The 20,991-nt window shown below is 62.4% G+C and overlaps 1 protein-coding gene across 2 annotated transcripts in view; it reads right to left on the reverse strand.

Moving 5' to 3' along the window:
- Positions 1–20,991, reverse strand: part of RPTOR (regulatory associated protein of MTOR complex 1) — a 342,586-nt gene that overhangs the window by 46,786 nt on the left and 274,809 nt on the right. For both annotated transcript variants that reach the window (XM_070060172.2, XM_070060173.2), the window contains 3 exons: positions 8,944–9,018; positions 5,474–5,539; positions 4,729–4,920 (listed from right to left, as the gene is read on the reverse strand). In XM_070060172.2, coding sequence (XP_069916273.1) covers positions 4,729–4,920; positions 5,474–5,539; positions 8,944–9,018 — 333 coding nt within the window. The remainder of the gene's footprint in view (positions 1–4,728; positions 4,921–5,473; positions 5,540–8,943; positions 9,019–20,991) is intronic.

The following is a 20,991-nucleotide window of genomic DNA, read 5'->3' on the forward strand; positions in this document are numbered from 1 at the left end:
CTTAGACCTCGTGAGGAGCCACCGCAACGTGGGCGGGAGGGCTGGGCCCAGGCCGAGGACTGACGGCTCTGCTGGTGACGAAGGGATGGGAGGGGACAGCGTGTGCAGAGGCCTCTCTGGGGGGTCTCCAGTAGTGAGGGGTAGAGAACCAGGAAGGCTCAAGAGGGAGATATTTTTGCCATTTTTTTTTTGAAGATTAACCGAATTCCAAAGATGTTTAAAATGCATTCATTGGATGTGTGGGGAGCAACCCGGACTAGACTGAGTTACTGGAATTAAGACTTATTCTATGCATCTGCTCTCCCACAATATGGCGCTGGGAGAGAAGAAAACAGCTTCTACACAGGTGCCTCCAGTTCAGCCAATAAACTGTAGGACTCGCTCCTGATTGGAGGAGAGCAGCGTACTCGGCGTGTGGGCAGCCGAGTTGGGATTGGCGGAGGAGGACTATAAAGGAGGAGAGAGACGGCATGCACCAGGAACATCTAAGGGGAACACCTGTGCAGCCCCCGAGAGAGCCGGCCGGCGGTGTGCCGCTCCCCTGCGGAAGTGGGGAAAGCGGCCAGGGGGAACCGCCCTTCCACGGAGGTGGAAGGGATAGTAGCCAACCCGGGAAGAACCAGCAGCAAACCCGGGGAGGGCCGAGCAGACGAAAGAACAGCGCAGGGTCCTGTGTCGTTCCTCCACGAAGAGGGGGAGCGACATAATGGTGCCGTGACTCGGATAGGAAACCTAGGACGGATAGAAAACTTAGGAGGGAAGAAACCGGGAAGAAGTGGGAAATTACCGGAGAGAGAGACTAGCAAACAGCCTAGGGAAAAGCCGGACGAAAGAGGTGCCGGAGGAAGCTGTTGAAAGCCTAGGCATAGATTCAGATACGGACTACAAGGGGAAGCTGGGAGAAATCTCTAAGGTCGAAAGCGAAAGTGAAAGCTAGAACAAACAGACTCGGACGCGGACTGTGGGGAGAGGCCAGGAGAAATGAGGGAGGAGTATTGTTGGAAGAAAACTTAGGGAAACATACCGGGTAGAGAAAAATGTTAGGGAAATTGAAGCCGCGGGGGGCAGGCCGAGGCGGAGACGAAAGCCACTTTGGGATTCTCAAGTTAGCCCGGGAATAGGGGGCGAAAAGTTAAAACCAGAAGCGGAAACGTAAGCCTGGTTGGGATCCGTCTGATTAGCCCGGGGAGCAAAGGACGGGTAGCCAAATCGTGGGGCGGAGACGTGAGCTGGGTTGAATTCGCCAGGCTAGCCCGGGGAACTTGGATTGAATGCTAGTGGCGGAGACGTGAGCTACGCTGTGTGATTCGCGGAGGCTGCCGCACGCAGAGAGAGCGTGTGGGGCACAAGTAGATAGGGAACGCGGGGCTAGCGCGGAGACCGCGGAGTGTGCGCGCAAAGCCGAGCCGCGCAGAGCCGCGAAGCCGCGCAGATGAGAGAGGCGCGGGCTGAAGCAGCTCAGAGCCGGAAAGCCGCCGAGAAGCAGCCTCGGGGCGGGCGCCGGCAGGGCGAGGCGCCGGGAAGCCGCAGGGATAAGAGAAACAGAAGTTTAGAAGTAAAATGAGAGAAATAGGAATGCTGGAAGATAGAAGTAAAATGGGAGAAATAGGAATGCCCGGAGATAGAGAAATAGAGAAATAGAAAGGCCTCCCCTCAACATGGCAATAAGAAAGCTTGGATTCGGTCTGCCTGATTAGGGAGGCGGTGAGCACCTGCGGGCGGCTAGCAGCTTATGCGCCGCAGGTCACCGAAGACAGGCACGAATTAACATCAGTAAGGCCTCCCCACAATACCGCAATTAGAAGGCTTGGATTCGGTCTGCCTGATTAAGGCGGTAAGCACCAGCAAGCAGCTCGACCAGAGTACGAGCCGCAGGTCACCGAAGATAGGCACGAACCAACACTAATAAGTCTCCCCCACAATACGGCAATGAGAAAGCTTGGATTCGGTCTGCCTGATTAGGGCGGTAAGCACCAACAGGCGGCTCGACCAGAGCATGCGCTGCAGGGCACCGAACACAGGCACGCATCAGCGCCTAAAAACCTCCTCACAACATGGCGAAGAGAGGACCCGGATTCGGTTTGCCTGATTGATAGGACGTGTAAGAACCTGCGGCAACTCTAGCAAGTAGAGCAGAGTGTGTGCTGCGGGACACCGAAGACAGGCGCGTATCAACGCCAAAAAATAAAAAGAAAGGGGGATCTGTGGGGAGCAACCCGGACTAGACTGAGTTACTGGAATTAAGACTTATTCTATGCATCTGCTCTCCCACAATATGGCGCTGGGAGAGAAGAAAACAGCTTCTACACAGGTGCCTCCAGTTCAGCCAATAAACTGTAGGACTCGCTCCTGATTGGAGGAGAGCAGCGTACTCGGCGTGTGGGCAGCCGAGTTGGGATTGGCGGAGGAGGACTATAAAGGAGGAGAGAGACGGCATGCACCAGGAACATCTAAGGGGAACACCTGTGCAGCCCCCGAGAGAGCTGGCCGGCGGTGTGCCGCTCCCCTGCGGAAGTGGGGAATGTGGCAGGGGGAACCGCCCTTCCACGGAGGTGGAAGGGTCGGTAGCCAACCCGGGAAGAACCAGCAGAAAACCCGGGGAGGGCCGAGCAGACGAAAGAACAGCGCAGGGTCCTGTGTCGTTCCTCCACGAAGAGGGGGAGCGACAGGATGGCTCCCATTGGTGGTTCTCTCCCCAGATGCCCACAATGGGGGCCAGTGACCCCATCAGCTCCCCCAGGTGGAGGCGGGGACCCTTGTCCTTGAGCCATCGCTGGTGCCTGCCAGAGTGTGTCTGATGCCTTGGGCTCGGCTGCTCACTCCCTGCCTCCGGTCTCCCGGGGAAGCTCGCGGCCGTGCGGCAGACCTGTTCTGAGAGCCTGGGTACACATTCGCTCGTGGTTAGGTCCCATCTCGACCTCTGCCCGGCAGACGCCGCGGGCCCAGCACTGAGCACCGCTCCTCTCCATCCGCCTCTCAGTCACTGTTCTGGGACGGCACCCTGGATGCTCCCGGCGGCACGCACCCGCCATCCTCCCACACCACCAGGGGAGAAGGCACAGAGAGGGGCTGGGACAGGCTGGAGACCGGGCAGCCGACAGCTGCTCACGAAGCCCCGGACAGGAGCAACGGAGGTGCTGAGCGCCAGCCGGAGGCCGCGTCTGCGTCCTTGTGGGTCCCAGCTGCTCCCAGCAGACCCCGTGCCCTGCGGGGTCGCCCGGACTGCAGCCCAGCAGCCAAGGTGAGCTAGAGGCAGGGTTTGGGCTCAGTCGGGGACTACACCTCCTCCCATCAGCCCAGAGACAGGCCAGGCGCTCTTGCCTGCACCAGTGTCCGTGCGGACAAGCCCTCAACTCGAGACACCGCGCTCCACCTCTTGCGTTCTCTGCCTCCTCGAGAAACCCTCCCTTTCTGAGGTGACCGTCAGCGAGGGCCTGACCCCGGTGGACGGTGCAGAGCGGCTCTGGGAACACACAAGGCTGCCTTCACCCTGCCACGGAGCACGCGAGAAGGCTCAGAACACACACGGTGCGAACCTGCACGCGGGCCGCCCCTCAGCATGGAGTGACCCCAAAATCTGACCCCAGCTCACTGACAAGGTGCAGGGACGGTCTGAGAAACCTTGCAGGGCCCCCCACCCCACTGACGTGTGGATGCACCTCTGACGTGAGTCCTGGCCACCCGTGTGCCGAGAAGGAGCTGCGTGGTGCTCCCGTGACCCAGGGAATGGTGGCACCTCTGTGGGTCACACCTGGCTGAAGAGCAGTCAGGGGCATGGGGACCTGCCCGGAGGAAAGACTAGTGACACAGTGACCGCACGGGGACCTGCCCGGAGGAAAGACTAGTGATACAGTGACCACACGGGGACCTGCCCGGAGGAAAGACTAGTGACACAGTGACCGCACGGGGACCTGCCTGGAGGAAAGGCTAGCGCCACGGGGACCGCACGGCCCTGAGCTGGACAGTCACGAAGCAGGCAAGAGCCAGGGGTCCCGTGTTCCGGAACGCCCCCTCCATGGCTCCCCGCTCTCTCTCGCCAGCTGCTGCGCCCCAGTGTTCGCTTGTCCCTTGCGCTGTCTCCCTGCCACGAGCCTGGTCCTGTACCTGAAGCTCCTTGCTCCCAGAAGGGGAAGCAGACACCTCGAGGCACCTCAGGCTGCAGCCGCCCTGCCTCCTCTGACCGTGGCCTTGGGTATCTCCCGGGACACTGGCGACTGTGGGGCTGGGCGGGCTCGTCCTCGTCGGCTGGCGTCCGGAGTCTGGGCTCCTGGCTGGCCTCAGGACTCGCTGTGCCCTCCTCTTCCCTTCAGCCCCACCCCCGTTCCTTCCCAACGTCCCTTCCGTGTTTTGTTTGACGCCTTAAATCCTCCTGAGACTGGGAAGCGAGTGAGTCTATTTACCGTGGAAACACTTCCATGAGGACCGCAGGGGTGGGGACGCGAGCGGCCTCAGAGCCTGGCCCTCGGAGGCAGGTCCAGGGCACGGGGCAGAGCCGCCTGCCCTCCCCTCAGACCTGGCTGTGAGCAGGGCTGGCGCAGACGCCCTGGGCCTGAGGGGGACCGGGCAGCGCCCGGCACTTTCCCCAGCCTGCCCCGGCACGAGGTGCCGGCCCCTCCCCTCTGCAGCCCCGGGGCCTGAGCCTGGCACCCCGCAGAGGAGCCGGGCCCTGCCTGCGTGCGGGAGCACCCTCGGCGGGGAAGGCCCACGGGGCCCCGCGCAGGGACTCACCTCGGGGATGGGGTCGGAGAGGAGGCTGCAGAGCTTCTCGTGTGCGCTGTCCCGCACCCCGCACCACCGGGCCGAGTCAAAGTTCTGCCAGATCCTGCCCAGGCAGATGGCCACCCACTGGCGCAGCAGGGGGTGCGGGTCGCTGAGCTGCTCCAGGCAGATGGCGATCAGGTTTCCCTGCAGGCAGGCCTCCTGGAGGGCAGAGACACCGGGGCTGGGCGGGGGCACGGGCCACCGCCTCCTGGGGGAGCCTGCTTAATGCACCGCAGGCCTGGCTCCCGTTTTCTCATTTTAAATCCCGTCGATTCACACCTGCCCCGTGGGGGGCGGGGCTTCTACCTCACACCTGCCCCTGTGGGGGGCGGGGCCTCCACTTCACACCTGCCCTGTGGGGGGCGGGGCCTCCACTTCATACCTGCCCCGTGGGGGCGGGGCTTCCACCTCACACCTGCCCTGTGGGGGGCGGGGCCTCCACTTCATACCTGCCCCGTGGGGGCGGGGCTTCCACCTCACACCTGCCCCGTGGGGGTGGGGCTTCCACCTCACACCTGCCCCGTGGGGGGCGGGGCCTCCACTGGGCAACCGTCCTGCAACCTCACTTGGCCAGGCTGACGGTCTTGGTTGGTCTTGGTCTCGCCAGACCGTCAGGGCACAGCACCTTCTCCACCAGGTTTCCTAACAGCCCCCCACCCCACCCCCACAGTGCCAGGGGGAGGGGAGGGTGGGGCGGTGGCGGGACGCTCACCTGCCCCGTGTTGTAGCTGTTGACAATCACGGCGAGGATGAAGGCTGTCATGGTCCGATGCTCCGCCTGGAAAACACACCCGCCTCGGTCCTGCGCTCGCCTGGAGGGAACTCGGCCCGACTCCCTGCAGTCTCCACGCTAAGCCCGGGGCGCGCCCCAGGCACCGGGAGCCAGCTGGGCTGTGCTGCACTGACCAGCTCCGCCACGAGCACAGCCCTGGGAGAGGGCCCGGAGGCTGCGGCTCCGCCTCTCCGCCGAGCAGACCGGGCCCTCGAAGAGCCGACGCCTCGGGACGGCGTCACCGGTCTGGGGCCACCTGGCGGCCTTCCTCTGTCAGGTGGCCAGGGCAGTCTACGTGAGGCCTGGACACGCCGCCCACCTCTCCTCGTCCCATTCACGTGTGCTGTCCCTGCCACCCAGCACCCAGCCTGCCCACCCTGGCTGCCTCCTGCTCTCTGCTGGGTCGGGCGGTGCCCACCTTGCCCTTCCTGGGACCCGGTCAATTTCAGTCTTCCTGGCGCTCTGCATCAAGCACGCGTGTGCGTGCACACACACACGTACACACACACACTCACTCACTCAAGCATCTAATTTGTTCTCTACGCCCCTGGGATGAATCCAAGGCTCTCAGGGGACCTTAATTCCGCCTGCTTCCTCCTTGAACGAAAGACTAGTAGCGGGATTCATTTCCACAAAGCTGACTCAGGGGCAGGCACTGCGGCAGTGGGGTGAGCTGCTCTGCTCCCAGTTCCCCCTCGATGCACCGGGGAAGGCACAGGAGGGGGCCCACGTGCTTGGGTGCCTGTCACCCACGTGGGAGACCTAGCTGGAAATCCTGGCCCGGCTTTGGCCTGGCCCAACCTCTGTGGCCATGTAGGGAGTGAGCCAGAGGGTGGACGATCTCTCTGTGTAAGTCTGCCTTTGAAATAAAAAATCTTAAAAAAATAAAAGGCTTATTTAGATGCAGCCACATGTTTGCAGTCTGCTTTTCGCTGCTTCCTTCCTGCACCCCACTTCTCCCTCGGGGTTCAGTGTCCCCTCCTGGAAGCGCAGTTTATAGCTTTCTTCTGTGGAGCTCAGAGAGTGGGGCGCTGGGTCCTGTCTGACCCGCGTCTGCGCCCCCTGTCCCCGAGGGGTAACTCAGCTGGGGACAGGACTGAGGGCAGCCCGCCCTCCACTGCCTGCTGCCATCAGTGGGGCTGTGCTCACCGCGCTGCACGTCTCACGGGATCGTCTCTAAGCCCTGCTCCCCACCCCCACCCGCAGGACGCCCTGTGCTCTCCCTGTCACCCCACCCGCAGGACGCCCTGTGCTCTCCCTGTCACCCCACCCCCACCTGCAGGGCGCCCTGTGCTCTCCCTGTCACCCCCACCCCCACCTGCAGGACGCCCTGTGCTCTCCCTGTCACCCCCACCCCCACCTGCAGGACGCCCTGTGCTCTCCCTGTCACCCCCACCTGCAGGACGCCCTGTGCTCTCCTGCACCCCCACCCCCACCTGCAGGACGCCCTGTGCTCTCCCTGTCACCCCACCCCACCCGCAGGACGCCCTGTGCTCTCCCTGCACCCCCACCCCACCCGCAGGACGCCCTGTGCTCTCCCTGTCACCCCACCCCCACCCGCAGGGCGCCCTGTGCTCTCCCTGTCACCCCACCCCCACCCGCAGGACGCCCTGTGCTCTCCCTGTCACCCCCACCCGCAGGGCGCCCTGTGCTCTCCCTGCACCCCACCTGCAGGACGCCCTGTGCTCTCCCTGTCACCCCACCCCCACCTGCAGGACGCCCTGTGCTCTCCCTGTCACCCCACCCCCACCTGCAGGACGCCCTGTGCTCTCCCTGCACCCCACCTGCAGGACGCCCTGTGCTCTCCCTGTCACCCCCACCTGCAGGACGCCCTGTGCTCTCCCTGTCACCCCCACCTGCAGGGCGCCCTGTGCTCTCCCTGCACCCCCACCTGCAGGACGCCCTGTGCTCTCCCTGTGACCCCCACCTGCAGGACGCCCTGTGCGCTTCCGTGAAACCCTGTCTCCAGGAGGACGCCACTGCGAGCGCCCGCCCCTCTGCTGCCCCCTTCGGCCCCGGCCCTGGCCCCGGTGTGCTCTCAGCCTCACTGGGTCTCTCCGTCTCCCGCCTGCAGGGCGGCGGCCCTCCATTACGGGACGCATGGCCCCTCAGACCTGCCTGCTTAGGCACAACGGGTCACTCCCGAGGGTAAGCAGGGAGCCTCGGGAAGAAGCGGCACGAGCGACGGAGAGCCCGTGGTCCTCTTCCGGTCACTTTCCACGAACACCTACGTGGCCTGACCGGCACTGCCGAGGCCGGCTCTGCTGGCTTCCTCGGATCTGCTTTGTCGCTCCTGGGTGCTGGCTGCCGGGAGCGTCCCTGCGGGAAGGCCTGGTGCTTGTCTGGGGGACCCCGGGTGGGCTCCCCGAGGGCAGCACCCGCCCTGACGCTGCGCACGAGTGTGCAGCAGCCTGAGGCACCCATCGCCTCCCAAAGGCCCTTCCTCTCCTTTCTGTGCGGCCCTGGGTGAGGGGTGGGCCTCACGCACGTAGGGACACTGTGCCAGGCCTTGGGCAGGGGGCAGGACCACGGTGCTCGGTGCCCGCTGTGGCGCAGACCCCTGGGGTCGCCAGGTAGTGCTGTCCGCTGCCCGCCAGGCTCTCCGGGGTCCCCCTCTTGGGCCGCAGCATCGGGAGATTCCTATTCTTCCTTGCAGACTCGGCCTTGTCCCCGAGTTTACGGCGGGGCCCTCTCCCCACTCCTCGCCTTCTCCCTCGGCCTGACGAGCTCGTGTGAAGTGTGAACGCCACTGCCCGTGACGTCTAGACGCCACGCTCACGTCGGAGCAGGGGGACCCGTCACGTCACGGTCCTGCTCACGACGCTGTCTGCCTCGGGCTTCACCGTCCGGTTTAGAAGACCAGCTGGACGGTGGAATAACTGACAAACAGCTTCCTTCACCCTAGCACTGCGGCAGCAAGCTGGCACGCTTGGTAAACTCCGGCAAAATTAAGTTACATGCAGGACTTATCCAGGACACCTGTTTGTCTCCATCACTACACTGCGAACAGAGAGATCAGCTATGACGCATTTACAGAGGCCGTCTGTGGGTTACAACCCTTAGCGCCCTAACGAGACAAGTGCAACGAGCCCCGCGAGCGCTCTCATCTGCCTCCCCCTCCCTCGCCTCCCTGGGCGGGCAGGCACAGGCCCCGCCCTGCCGCAGGCCTCTCCCGCTGTCTGAGAGCAGTGCTCCCTCAGGTCATGCCAGACACCCACTAGAAGACGGGATCTTACTCCAGGCCTGAGTCAGAGTGGGTGGACTACAGCTCCCAGGGAGGGGCGGAGACGCCAGGGAGCACCGCCCACAGCGAGGCGCTTGGCCTGGCCCTCCCCAGGCGTGTGGGGCGGCGCCACCCCCGCTGATGCCTTCCTCAGGGGCCCAGGAGCAGGGGGACGCGCGGTCCTTACTGGCATGTACGGGTCCGCGAGGACGGACAGGAAGTACTTGTGGCCGTTGTCCTTCACGAGGTCAGCCTGGCATGACTGTGGGAGAGAGAAGAAGGCGTGAGAACAGGGCCTGGAGGGCTCGGGGCAGGCGGGGCTGCACCGCACGCTCATGCCCGGATCACTGCTCGGGCTGTTGCCGCACACGTTTCTCTCGGCTGAGCCAAGAGGGCTGGGATCCCGCACACCCTCAAACGCACGGCCGCGCCGGGCAACGCTTGACCACCACCTTCTGGCTACCTGGTGGGTGGGCTGCCCGGCTGCGGGCCGCCTGGCTCTGGGGCCTGCGCTTCCCTTCCTCAGACCCCAGGGCCCAGCTGCTCCCTTGCACTGTCCGAGCTGGGACGCGGCCGGCACTGGACACCGCCCTGATTCTGCAGCCGGCCCGCCGAAGCCTCTGGCGGGACTGCCTGCACTCACAGGGCCCTGGCGGGGAAGGCCCAAGCCACGCAGCAGTGACAAGCACCCGTCCTCACGGCGGCACCTGGCAGGCACTCCCGGGACTCCTCGCCTCAGCCCAGGGAGCAGCTCCAAGGGGGGAAGCAGGAGCTCAGGAAGCCGCCAGGTGTGCAGCTCTCCCGTGAGCACCGTCCAGTCTGCACGGTCACAGCCGTCTTGCAGTTCTGAGGACCGACCATGTGCCAGCCGGGCCCGGGGAATCAATCTCTGCCCTGCCCACAGTTCTCGAGGGAACAGAGTGGAAGCCACCCCACACGTGACAACAGGGTGGACAGTCACCATGCACGTGACACACGTGACACGAGGGGTACTCACTGTACATATGGCACACATGACAACTGTACAGTTGTCACACACATGGCACAGGTGACAACAGAGTGGTCACTGTACATGTGACACATATGACAACTGGGTGGACAGCTGCCATGGGTGTGGCACATATAAAAAGGACAGATAGTCACTATATATGTGGCACACATGAGAACGGAGTGGACAGTCACACATGACACAAAAGGGACAGTCACTGTCCACATGGCACATGACCCCATGATGTCACAATGAGAAAGGAGCCAGGTCATTTGGGGTGTACGGGGAGAGGGGTTATCCAAGGGGAGAGGGAGGGCAGGAACGGAAGAGGACGTGGTGGGCTCAGTTCTGGAGCACAGGGCAGGGAGGGGGCACCAGGGAGTGGGAGATGGGTCACCCAGACACAGGGCAGGGAGGGGGCACCAGGGAGCGGGGGACGGGTCACCCAGACAAAGGGTAGGGGGACCCCAGGGAGTGGGGGACGGTTGCCCAGACACAGGGCAGGGAGGAGGGGACACCAGGGAGCAGGGGACGGGTCACCCAGACACAGGGCAGGGAGGAGGGGGCACCAGGGAGCGGGGGACGGGTCGCCCAGACACAGGGCAGGGAGGAGGGGGCCCCAGGGAGTGGGGGATGGGTCGCCCAGACACAGGGCAGGGAGGGGCCCCAGGGAGTGGGGAACGGGTCACCCAGACACAGGGCAGGGAGGGGGCACCAGGGAGTGGGGGACGGGTCACCCAGACACAGGGCGGGGGGGGGGCAGCAGGGAGTGGGGGATGGGTCGCCCAGAGCCTGGGGCCTTGCGGAGCCAGCAGGAGACAGGCTCGGAAGCACAGACTAATTGGACCACAGCTCTGGGATCAGCTGGTGGTGGCAACTAGGGCTCGACTAGAGGTGGGACTGGAGCTGGGGGGGGGGACAGGACAGGGACGAAATCAGGGGCGCATGGCAGCTGTTCTGGGGGCCGGAGTAGGAGGGCAGGGTAGGCCTACTGCTTGCGAAGCCCCTGAAAGGGCTGGGAGGCCGCCTGGCCTCACGGAGGGGTCACAGAGGACGGGGAGCCGAGTCGGGCTCAGGGCGTTGCTCTGCAGGGGGAAGGTGGACCTAAGCCCTGGAGCAGGCGCCAGGCACCGCAGCTGGTACGTGGGTAGGAGAGGCCACCATGTGAGGGGTGCCCCGGTACTGAGGACGGGGTCGGGGAAGGAGACAGGTGCCCGAGAAGGAAAGCCGTCTGCCCCAGAACAGATGGGGGCGGGGAGCGGGTCTGAGCCCGGCTGTGTCCCCCGGACGCCTGGGCTCCCGCCCGGCAGGCAGGTCTGGAGCCATTTCTGCAGGTGCTGCCTGTGCAGAATTAAACAGTCATGCCTCGGACAGGCAGGCTTAGGACTGTGCCCTGGGAGGGCTGGGGAGAGGACCGGGGCCTGGGAAAGCTGCAGAACCCTGGGCTGGAACTGTGCAAAGACTAAACAACCCGTGAAAAGCAATCTGGAAGCGTCGGCTGGCCTGCAGCTCACGGGTGCTGTTTTCCCAGAGGAGACAGACTGCGGGGCCCGCCTCACATGGACCAGGCTTCTGGGGCCACCGTCAGGAAGGGCTCGTGAGGACGTCCAGGATGCCGCGGCCCCAGAGGGGGGCCTCCTCTCCCCTGCCGCGGGCAGTGCTGCCTGGAGGACAGAGCCCATCAGAGAACGGGGGCTGGGATTTTAAGAACTGGATTTCCAGGACCCGAGGAAGCTGCAGCCCACAGCACCCTGCTCTTGGCCATCCAGGGCGCCGCTGGGTCCCACGGGAGCCTGTTGCCCAGGGCCACAGGGGCTGTGCCGATGGCACTGGCTGGTTACGGCGGCCCAGAAGCCCTGCCCACGTCTCTGGGGTGCTCTCATAATTAGGTGTTTCTTCCTGACACCAATAAACTGCTAAGGCGGGCTGCCGGCTGCTGCTCTGCTGACATGGGAATTAGAGACGGGGAGTGGGCGGACAGAAGAGGTGGGCGCGGGCGCAGGTTGCGGCACCTAACCTGAGCCAGAGAGCCAATTAAAATGGCAGCTTTCAAGGAACACACTGGGCCCCCGGCTATAGTTAGGGTTTTGACAAACACACACACAAGGCATCGACTCCACAAACTCCCGGCAGACCCGGTCCCCAGGGCAGCAGAGTGCCGCCTGCTGCCCACGGCCACAGTGGGGAGCAGCCGCTCTGAGAACGAAGTGTCTGTCTCTCCTTCTTAAACAGAGGTTCGGCAAGTCGAATCAAAGCCCACACACTCACCGCGAAGCCCCTTAAACACTCAAGAGTGATGGAGTCCCGCAGATGCGACCCCGGGTGCCTCGCTCTGAGCACCTCAACCGCAGCTTCAGCCGGTGCCAATGATGCCGCACACGACACGCCTCTGTCTGGGTAGGCCACTGGCCACGTCTGGGCCCAGCAGCGGCCACTCAGCACGGACTCAGCACGCACCGGCTGCTGGCAGGCGGGCCCCAGGGTCTGCGGAGGCACGGGCTCTCGGCTACCTGCTCCCAGCTAGGAGCAGTGAACAGAAAGGACGAGGCGCCAAGGTGCAGAAAAGCAGCCGACAGATGCCACACTCGGCGAGGCACAGGCGCCGTGCGCAGGGTGGAAGACCCCATGGTGCGGCGAGGCCGGCTCCGGCAGCTGCGGACCCCGGCCCGGACTGCACGGTGGCTGGGTCTGCTCCCTCGCTGGCTCGCGGGTTTAAGCAGCTGCCACGACACTTGAAGGTCAGGGTAAAGGTGGAATGTTTTCTCAGCAAGCCCTCCTCCCCCGGAGCACCCCCCCCCCCGGACTTGCCATCCCAGGGTTTCAGGGAATTAAATGGAGACGAGGAAGGAGGGAAAGAGGAGGCAGACGAGAGGGAAGACGCAGCCATGGATTCCACGGCTGCACAAATGGATCCAACGACAGGGCGAAGGCCGGGAGGAAGCCGGGAGCCAGGCCTCGGCTCCTGCAGGTGGACGCGTCGATCTACGGGCAGCAGGGATGCAGGCCACGGTGCCTGACACACGGGGAGCGGGCGGGCAGCACGGAAGCTGCCCGAGTCACCCCGCGAAGGCTCCGCGGGAACCCGGGAAACGCAGCGTCGCAGGCTCCCGCTCCCGCCCCGTGGGGCTCACGCCCGGCTGTGAGAAGGTGAGGGAGTTCCCACTGGGGACGGACTCGGAGCCCCACCCCGTCCACCTCCTCCGCACACACTGGCCTCCTGGTTATTCTGCGAACGCCTTTCCCTTATCGAACCCAAGTCCACACAAACGCATGGAAACAGCTGCCTTCCCTTGACGCTTTTCTCACTCGCAGCTACGCCGGACAGAGGCACGCCGGTCGGCGAGGCTTCTTGGCTCCTCCTGAGGCTCACGCGCGTTACCAGTCCCCGGAGCAGGGCTCTCGGGGCTGGACCAGACCCTGTGACTGCAGACAACGCTGCGGGGGACAAGCACCCCAGCAGTCCCCCCGGAGGGCGGCGGCTGGGTCACAGGACAAACGCAGCTGCGATTCCGATGTACGTCCTGTACTGCCACAGTTGGCGTGGTGGAAAAGAAAACCTGTGAGTTGCTGCCACTCTGGGGCCTTGAGAACAGTGTTCCGAGTTTCGCTGCACACGTGTGGAGACGATCAAGAACCGCCTGCGTTTGTGCCATGATCCGCTGGTTCGTGTCCTTTGACCATTTCTCCACTGGAATGTTGGGGCTTTGCTTGACTTCTAGAAGAACTTCACGTATCAGGGAACCCAGTCTTTAATCTGTGATTTCATTTTAAATTTTTTCTCCAGGTTTGCTGTTTCTTTTACAACATGGCTCACAATGCTGTTTCACTTTCTTGCTACGCGATCATTTATTAATTTTCTTTTTTTCTATCTTTATTTTTGACAGGCAGAGTGGACAGTGAGAGAGAGAGAAAGGTCTTCCTTTTGCAGTTGGTTCACCCTCCAATGGCCACCACGGCCAGCGCACTGCGCTGATCTGAAGCCAGGAGCCGGGTGCTTCTCCTGGTCTCCCATGGGGTGCAGGGCCCAAGCACCTGGGCCATCCTCCACTGCACTCCCTGGCCACAGCAGAGAGCTGGCCTGGAAGAGGGGCAGCCGGGACAGAATCTGGCGCCCCGACCAGGACTAGAACCCGGTGTGCCGGCGCTGCAAAGCGGAGGATTAGCCTAGTGAGCTGTGGCGCTGGCCGATCATTTACTAATTTTCAAACACACCAGCACCTTCGAGCACAGCTAAACGGCTTTCAGGTCGGAGGTCAGAAGAGCCTGCCTGGTTCCCCGTGCTTTCACGGTCCCCTCCTCCTGTTTAAATAATGCATCTCTTTTGAGGCAGTGACCCAGTTCTCCCAACACGAGGCCTCAGAGTGCGCACCACGCTCTCCTGGCGTCAGGCGCTGTCTGTTCTGTCTGACATCACGCGTCCCCTCAGGCCTGGCCCCATGCTTTGCCGCGCTGCTCTGTGGGGCCCAGACCCACCCTGCTGTTGCCACTGGGGCGTCACAGCCAGCGTGGAAGTCTGGGGGGCTGGCCCCATCCTCGTCCTTCCTGTCAGAACTTCCCTGCCCACTCTGCTTTCTCACTGTTCCTTTTATTTTCATCTGTCTGAACGGGAGATTCAGAGGAAGACAGAGGCCTCCCGCTGCTGGCTCACTCCCAGACGCCCACAGCAGCCAGGGCTGGGCCGGGGTGAAGCCAGGAGCCTGGAGCTCTATCTGGGCCCCAGCTGGTGGCAGGGACTCAGGCACTGGAGGCAGCGGGTGGTGGCTCCCAGGGCACAGCGGCTGGAGCCAGGTTCAAGTGCAGGAGCCGGGGCTCTGATGCGGGGATGTGGGCACCCCAGGGGGGCTCAGCCTGCTGCACCCGCCCTCCTCCCCAATTCTTTATGTTCTTCCACACAAAGTTTAGCATATGCTTGTCTAGGGCCGGCGCCATGGCTCACCAGGCTAATCCTCCACCTTGCGGCGCTGGCACACCGGGTTCTAGTCCCGGTCGGGGCGCCGGATTCTGTCCCGGTTGCCCCTCTTCCAGGCCAGCTCTCTGCTGTGGCCCGGGAGTGCAGTGGAGGATGGTCCAAGTGCTTGGGCCCTGCACCCCATGGGAGACCAGGAGAAGCACCTGGCTCCTGCCTTTGGATCAGCTGCATTGGCCACAGTGCGCCGGCCGTGGCGGCCATTGGAGGGTGAACCAACGGAAAGAAGACCTTTCTCTCTGTCTCTCTCTCTCTCACTGTCCACTCTGCCTATCAAAAAAAAAAAAAAAAAGGAATATGCTTGTCTAGTTCCAGGACAATGTCACTGGGGTTACATCAAAGATACACGTGAATGCAGGGAGCATGGCTGAGTCCCGTGAGACTGGGCATGGCTGCACCTGGTCCAGGTGACGGCCGTGTCTCTCGGGACACCTCAGCGTTTCCTCACGGCGGTTTTCCACGTGTCAGGAAGTGCATTCCTAGTTAAGATCCCACTGTAAACGGGGGGCCATTTCCCACTTTATCTCAGCGGCTGTGGCTTCTGATTTCTGCCCGTTAAGGTCTCCCACCTTGCTCAGTTCTCCGATCAGCAGGTTTAGTTGACCCCTGGGTTTCCAGATGCACACACAACCGTGTCTCCCTAAGGTCTGACTGGGGCTGACAGCGACGCGGGCAGCTGGGGCACCTGCCGCGGCGGGAGGGCGATGGGGCACTCACACCCTGTGTCTATGTTACACCTGGGGCACAGAGAGAACTCAGGGCCTGGGGCACTCACACCCTGTGTCCATGCTACACCTGGAGCACAGAGAACTCAGGGCCTGGGGCACTCACATCCTGTGTCCATGTTACACCTGGAGCACAGAGAGAACTCAGGGTCTGGGGCACTCACATCCTGTGTCCATGTTACACCTGGAGCACAGAGAACTCAGGGCCTGGGGCACTCACACCCTGTGTCCATGTTACACCTGGAGCACAGAGAGAACTCAGGGCCTGGGGCACTCACATCCTGTGTCCATGTTACACCTGGAGCACAGAGAGAACTCAGGGCCTGGGGCACTCACATCCTGTGTCCATGCTACACCTGGAGCACAGAGAACTCAGGGCCTGGGGCTCTCACACCCTGTGTCCATGTTACACCTGGAGCACAGAGAACTCAGGACCTGGGGCACTCACACCCTGTGTCCATGTTACACCTGGAGCACAGAGAACTCAGGGCCTGGGGCACTCATACCCTGTGTCCATGTTACACCTGGGGCACAGAGAACTCAGGGCCTGGGGCACTCACACCCTGTGTCCACGTTACACCTGGAGCACAGAGAACTCAGGGCCTGGGGCACTCACACCCTGTGTCCATGTTACACCTGGGGCACAGAGAACTCAGGGCCTGGGGCACTCACACCCTGTGTCCATGTTACACCTGGAGCACAGAGAACTCAGGGCCTGGGGCACTCATACCCTGTGTCCACGTTACACCTGGAGCACAGAGAGAACTCAGGACCTGGGGCAATCACACCCTGTGTCCATGTTACACCTGGAGCACAGAGAACTCAGGGCCTGGGGCACTCACACCCTGTGTCCATGTTACACCTGGAGCACAGAGAGAACTCAGGGCCTGGGGCACTCACACCCTGTGTCCACGTTACACCTGGGGCACAGAGAGAACTCAGGACCTGGGGCACTCACACCCTGTGTCCACGTTACACCTGGAGCACAGAGAACTCAGGGTCTGGGGCACTCACACCCTGTGTCCACGTTACACCTGGGGCACAGAGAGAACTCAGGGCCTGGGGCACTCACACCCTGTGTCCACGTTACACCTGGGGCACAGAGAGAACTCAGGACCTGGGGCACTCACACCCTGTGTCCATGTTACACCTGGAGCACAGAGAACTCAGGGCCTGGGGCTCTCACACCCTGTGTCCATGTTACACCTGGAGCACAGAGAACTCAGGGCCTGGGGCACTCACACCCTGTGTCCACGTTACACCTGGAGCACAGAGAGAACTCAGGGCCTGGGGCACTCATACCCTGTGTCCATGTTACACCTGGAGCACAGAGAGAACTCAGGGTCTGGGGCACTCACACCCTGTGTCCATGTTACACCTGGAGCACAGAGAACTCAGGGCCTGGGGCACTCACACCCTGTGTCCATGTTACACCTGGAGCACAGAGAGAACTCAGGGCCTGGGGCACTCATACCCTGTGTCCACGTTACACCTGGGGCACAGAGAGAACTCAGGACCTGGGGCACTCACACCCTGTGTCCACGTTACACCTGGGGCACAGAGAGAACTCAGGGCCTGGGGCACTCACACCCTGTGTCCATGTTACACCTGGAGCACAGAGAACTCAGGGCCTGGGGCTCTCACACCCTGTGTCCACGTTACACCTGGAGCACAGAGAACTCAGGGCCTGGGGCACTCACACCCTGTGTCCATGTTACACCTGGAGCACAGAGAGAACTCAGGGTCTGGGGCACTCACACCCTGTGTCCATGTTACACCTGGAGCACAGAGAGAACTCAGGGCCTGGGGCTCTCACACCCTGTGTCCATGTTACACCTGGAGCACAGAGAGAACTCAGGGCCTGGGGCTCTCACACCCTGTGTCCATGTTACACCTGGGGCACAGAGAACTCAGGGCCTGGGGCACTCACACCCTGTGTCCATGCTACACCTGCCTCACAGAGACAACTCCGCTGTGCCTCCTCTCTCTAGGTTCCCCAAGAGGTTAACAGCCCTGGAGTCAGTGTCCTCCCAAGGCGTGGCAGAACCTAGGACACGGGGCACACGTGGTGGCTGCTTTAGGGAGGGCACTGGGTTTTCCTTCCAAACAACACTCTCTTCCTTCCGTGAGAAACCAGTCTAAGGAGCTGGCGCTACGGTGCAGCCGGTTAGGCCACGCCTGCAAACCTGGCCTCCCCCGTGAGCGCCAGTCTGAGGCCCGACTGCTCCACTTCCTTCTTAGCTCCTCTTAAAGCACCTGGGAAAGCTGTGGAATACGACCCAAATGCCTGGACCCTCGACAGCCACGTGGGAGACCTGGATGGAGTCCAGGCTCCTGGCTTTGGCCTGGCCCAGCCCTGGCCATTGTAGCCTTTTGGGGAGTGAACCAGCAGAGGAAGATCTTTCTGTGTCTCTCCCTCGTTCTCTGTCATTCTGCCTTTCACATCCATACATTTATATGTATAATATATATATATATATAAAACACAGAAATCCTAACAAAAATCAGCCTACTTAAGCCTCTACTACTTCTAGAATCAGTTTGGTAAACTGTATTTTCCTAGAAATGGAATTTGCAGATTCAGGTTTTTAATGCACTTACACAGAATACACAGTAGTCTTGGAGTTTAAACTCGTTTTCTGTGCAGAGCGACCCCTGCCCTGTCACTCCCAGACGTCCACTGCTGAACTCGGTACATCACCCGCCAGCTACCTGTGCTCCCGCCCCCACCATGAGGGGCCTCACAGAGCCTTCCTGCCGCCCAGGACTCCCGAGAACAGTGTCCAGTGTCCCAGCAAGGCCCTCAGACTGCCCCAGAGGGCCACAGGGAGGCGCTCAGGTCCCCTACCGCACGGGGCTTGCACCCTAAGTCTTCTCTGTCTGGTGCCAGTATCCCCGAGGTCCCGGATGAAGCAAATCCTCATTCTGCCCCGCCCTCCTGCTCCTCCTGGCTCTCCCTGCCACAGCACCTCCCTCCCCAACCTGGCGCACAGAGCTCCTCCTGGCCCTGCCGGCCGTGAACCGCGGCTGCACTCCCACAATTCACCAAGTCCGACAGGGCCGCGGCCACTGCACCTGTCTCTCTCGGCACCGTTACTCTGTGATCCACGGGCAGCACAGCCTGAGTCACAAGCCTGGCAGACGTCCACTGAATGACTACGCGCAAGAACTGCGCGGGAGGTGACCTCACCTCATCACCTGTGCCAGCCACAGCGCGGCAGCCCCCAGCGTGGAAGTCCCGCCTACCCCTGGTGAAAGGCCCACACGGGCCTCCCCCGCCCCAGCGGTGTTGCCAAGGACACCAAGGCCCCAACCCCGCCCCTGTGCGGAGCAGGCGGCCATGCTGGTGCCTGCTGGACCACACAGCGAGCCCAGCCTCAATAGTTCCCCACGGCCACACTCAGGCTGCCTTTTCATCCGAGACACGGTCAGGAGGGAAAACATGGAAGTGGAGACAAGGAATCAGAGTGAGTAGGAGACGGACGGGAGCAGGGTTGACGTTCCCACCAGAGGAAGGCCCCGGCCATCCCACACCCACAGCCACACTGGGCTCCCACACCAGCCGCCTCTGTGGAGCAAGACACCCGTCAGACCTGAGTGGCGTGGGCCCCGCTCTCCTGCCCCCACTCCTCATGGGAATCAAGCAGCCCCAGGGGTGGCCAGCACAGCTGACAACCAATCAGAGAGAGGTGGCCCCTGTGGCTCGCCCCGACACGGGCGCTGTGTGGCCTCCACTCACCCATGCTGCACTGCGCCCATTTGCCTTCCAGGGGCCACTCCAGCCGCCCCGCTGGCCCAGTCCAGTCTGCCCAGGCGCGGCGGGAATGCCTGGCAGCAGGGGCTGGTGGCCAGGTGACCGCCTCTCGCTTCTTCTCCTTTTTGTTCTGTTCTTGGCAACCTGGAGGCCTGGTCAGGCACCTCAGGTTTCCCAGCCGCACCTCGTGGCAGCCGGGTCTCCTGCCCAGCAGGTGGCGTCTGGGCCTGGCTCACCGTGGGGTAGGAGGGGATCTCTGCTTTGCCGGTTCTCCGTTCCCCAGGGCTGGCAGGAGGGGCACACGGACCCCTGCAGAGTAAACCACTGAACCAGGGTGGCAGCCAAGGAGAGGCCGCCTCTTAGGACAGCTCAGGTTCCCAGGCAGTAAGTCCGACCTTGAATCCACCTTGCCCATCACCGGTTCCATGCAAGACGGGGTGTCTGCAACCCTGGCTCCCTGCTCAGTGTCTAAACCTTACAGCCTGCGGTTTGGAAACCAAAGGCATCATCAAAGTCACTAAGTATTCACGTAACAACGAAGCGGAGGGAGAACAGATGGGGTTACCCGGCACTGGGCGGTCCTGAGCTGTGCACAGGGTGTGCCTGGCCAGGCCCCTCCGTGAGGGTGGGGCTGTTCCCACTTTGTTTATAGTTAGCAGGAAGGAGTTAGACCAGGAAGGTTCAATAAGGAGGCAAATCCAAGTAAGGAACATGAGCAAATCCCAGAAACGTAAACCCACACAGAACACAACAACCCAACGCCAGAGCTTACAAAATGCACCCAAGCAACCACGCTGAAGGACCATCCTCGGATCCTGAACAGAGAAGCCGCACGAATGAATGATGTTCGGGCAACCGCAGCGACTTCCAGAGAACACAGGACGGGGCAGGGGCAAGAGCCCGCGTGGCACAGAAGCCGCCCGAGGCTGCCTTGGCCACGAGGCCACGGCGCCAGCCACAGCCACAGCCACATGTGAGAACCGCGCTTCAGCTCTGAGGCCTTTCCCAAACACACATACGCCCAGCACAGTCACGAGAAATCCAGCACACAACCCCCGGCGGCAGCACAGCCTCCTACGTGGCCAGCACCCCTCAGGTGCGTCCCATTCGCCAGGCCAAGGGGCTTCTGAGGGACCGTCACCAAGTGTCCTCTGGAATCCTGGGCAGAAAAGAAACCTTACAGGAGTTCACGCGGGAGCGGGATGCGGAGGGGGCCGTGCGGGCGCCTGTGAGCCCAGGGACCACGCCTGCCGAGCCACAGTCTGCGGAGATAGAAACGGCAGGGACAGGAGCTCAGGACTCAGACAACCAAACCCGCACAGGAGATGCCCGGCTCCTGCCAAGACCTCAACCAGGAACCCAGGAGAAAACGTCTGTGGCCTCAGATTACGCAGAGAATTCTTACTGACGACCTAAAGCCCAGTTCACGAAGAACAAACTAAAATCAGACTTCATTACAATGAAAACAGCCGCAGTCTGGGGAAAGATTTGAAACATCGCCTGATGGCAGCTCGCAGGGCGACGTGGGCAGAACTCTCAAGGCAAACGCAGACGTGGCGGGGGGGGGGGGGGTGCAGCGGCTTAAGCGTTGCTTGCAAGACCCACGGGCTGCGCTGAGTCCCACCTGCTCCACTTCCCAGCAGCTTCCTGCTAACGCACCCTGGGAGGCAGCAGTGATAGCAAGGATCTGGGTCCCTGCCGCCCACGTGGAAGACCTGGGTGGGACTCCTGACCCCTCCCTTCAGCCTGGCCCAGGCCCCGCTGCTGCCGGCATTTGGAGAGTGAGTAAGTAGATGGGAGAG

The sequence above is a fragment of the Oryctolagus cuniculus genome, chromosome 17 (assembly GCF_051225735.1).
Source record: "Oryctolagus cuniculus isolate XC-2025 breed Fujian yellow rabbit chromosome 17, ASM5122573v1, whole genome shotgun sequence".
In the NCBI taxonomy this organism is placed as follows: domain Eukaryota; kingdom Metazoa; phylum Chordata; class Mammalia; order Lagomorpha; family Leporidae; genus Oryctolagus; species Oryctolagus cuniculus.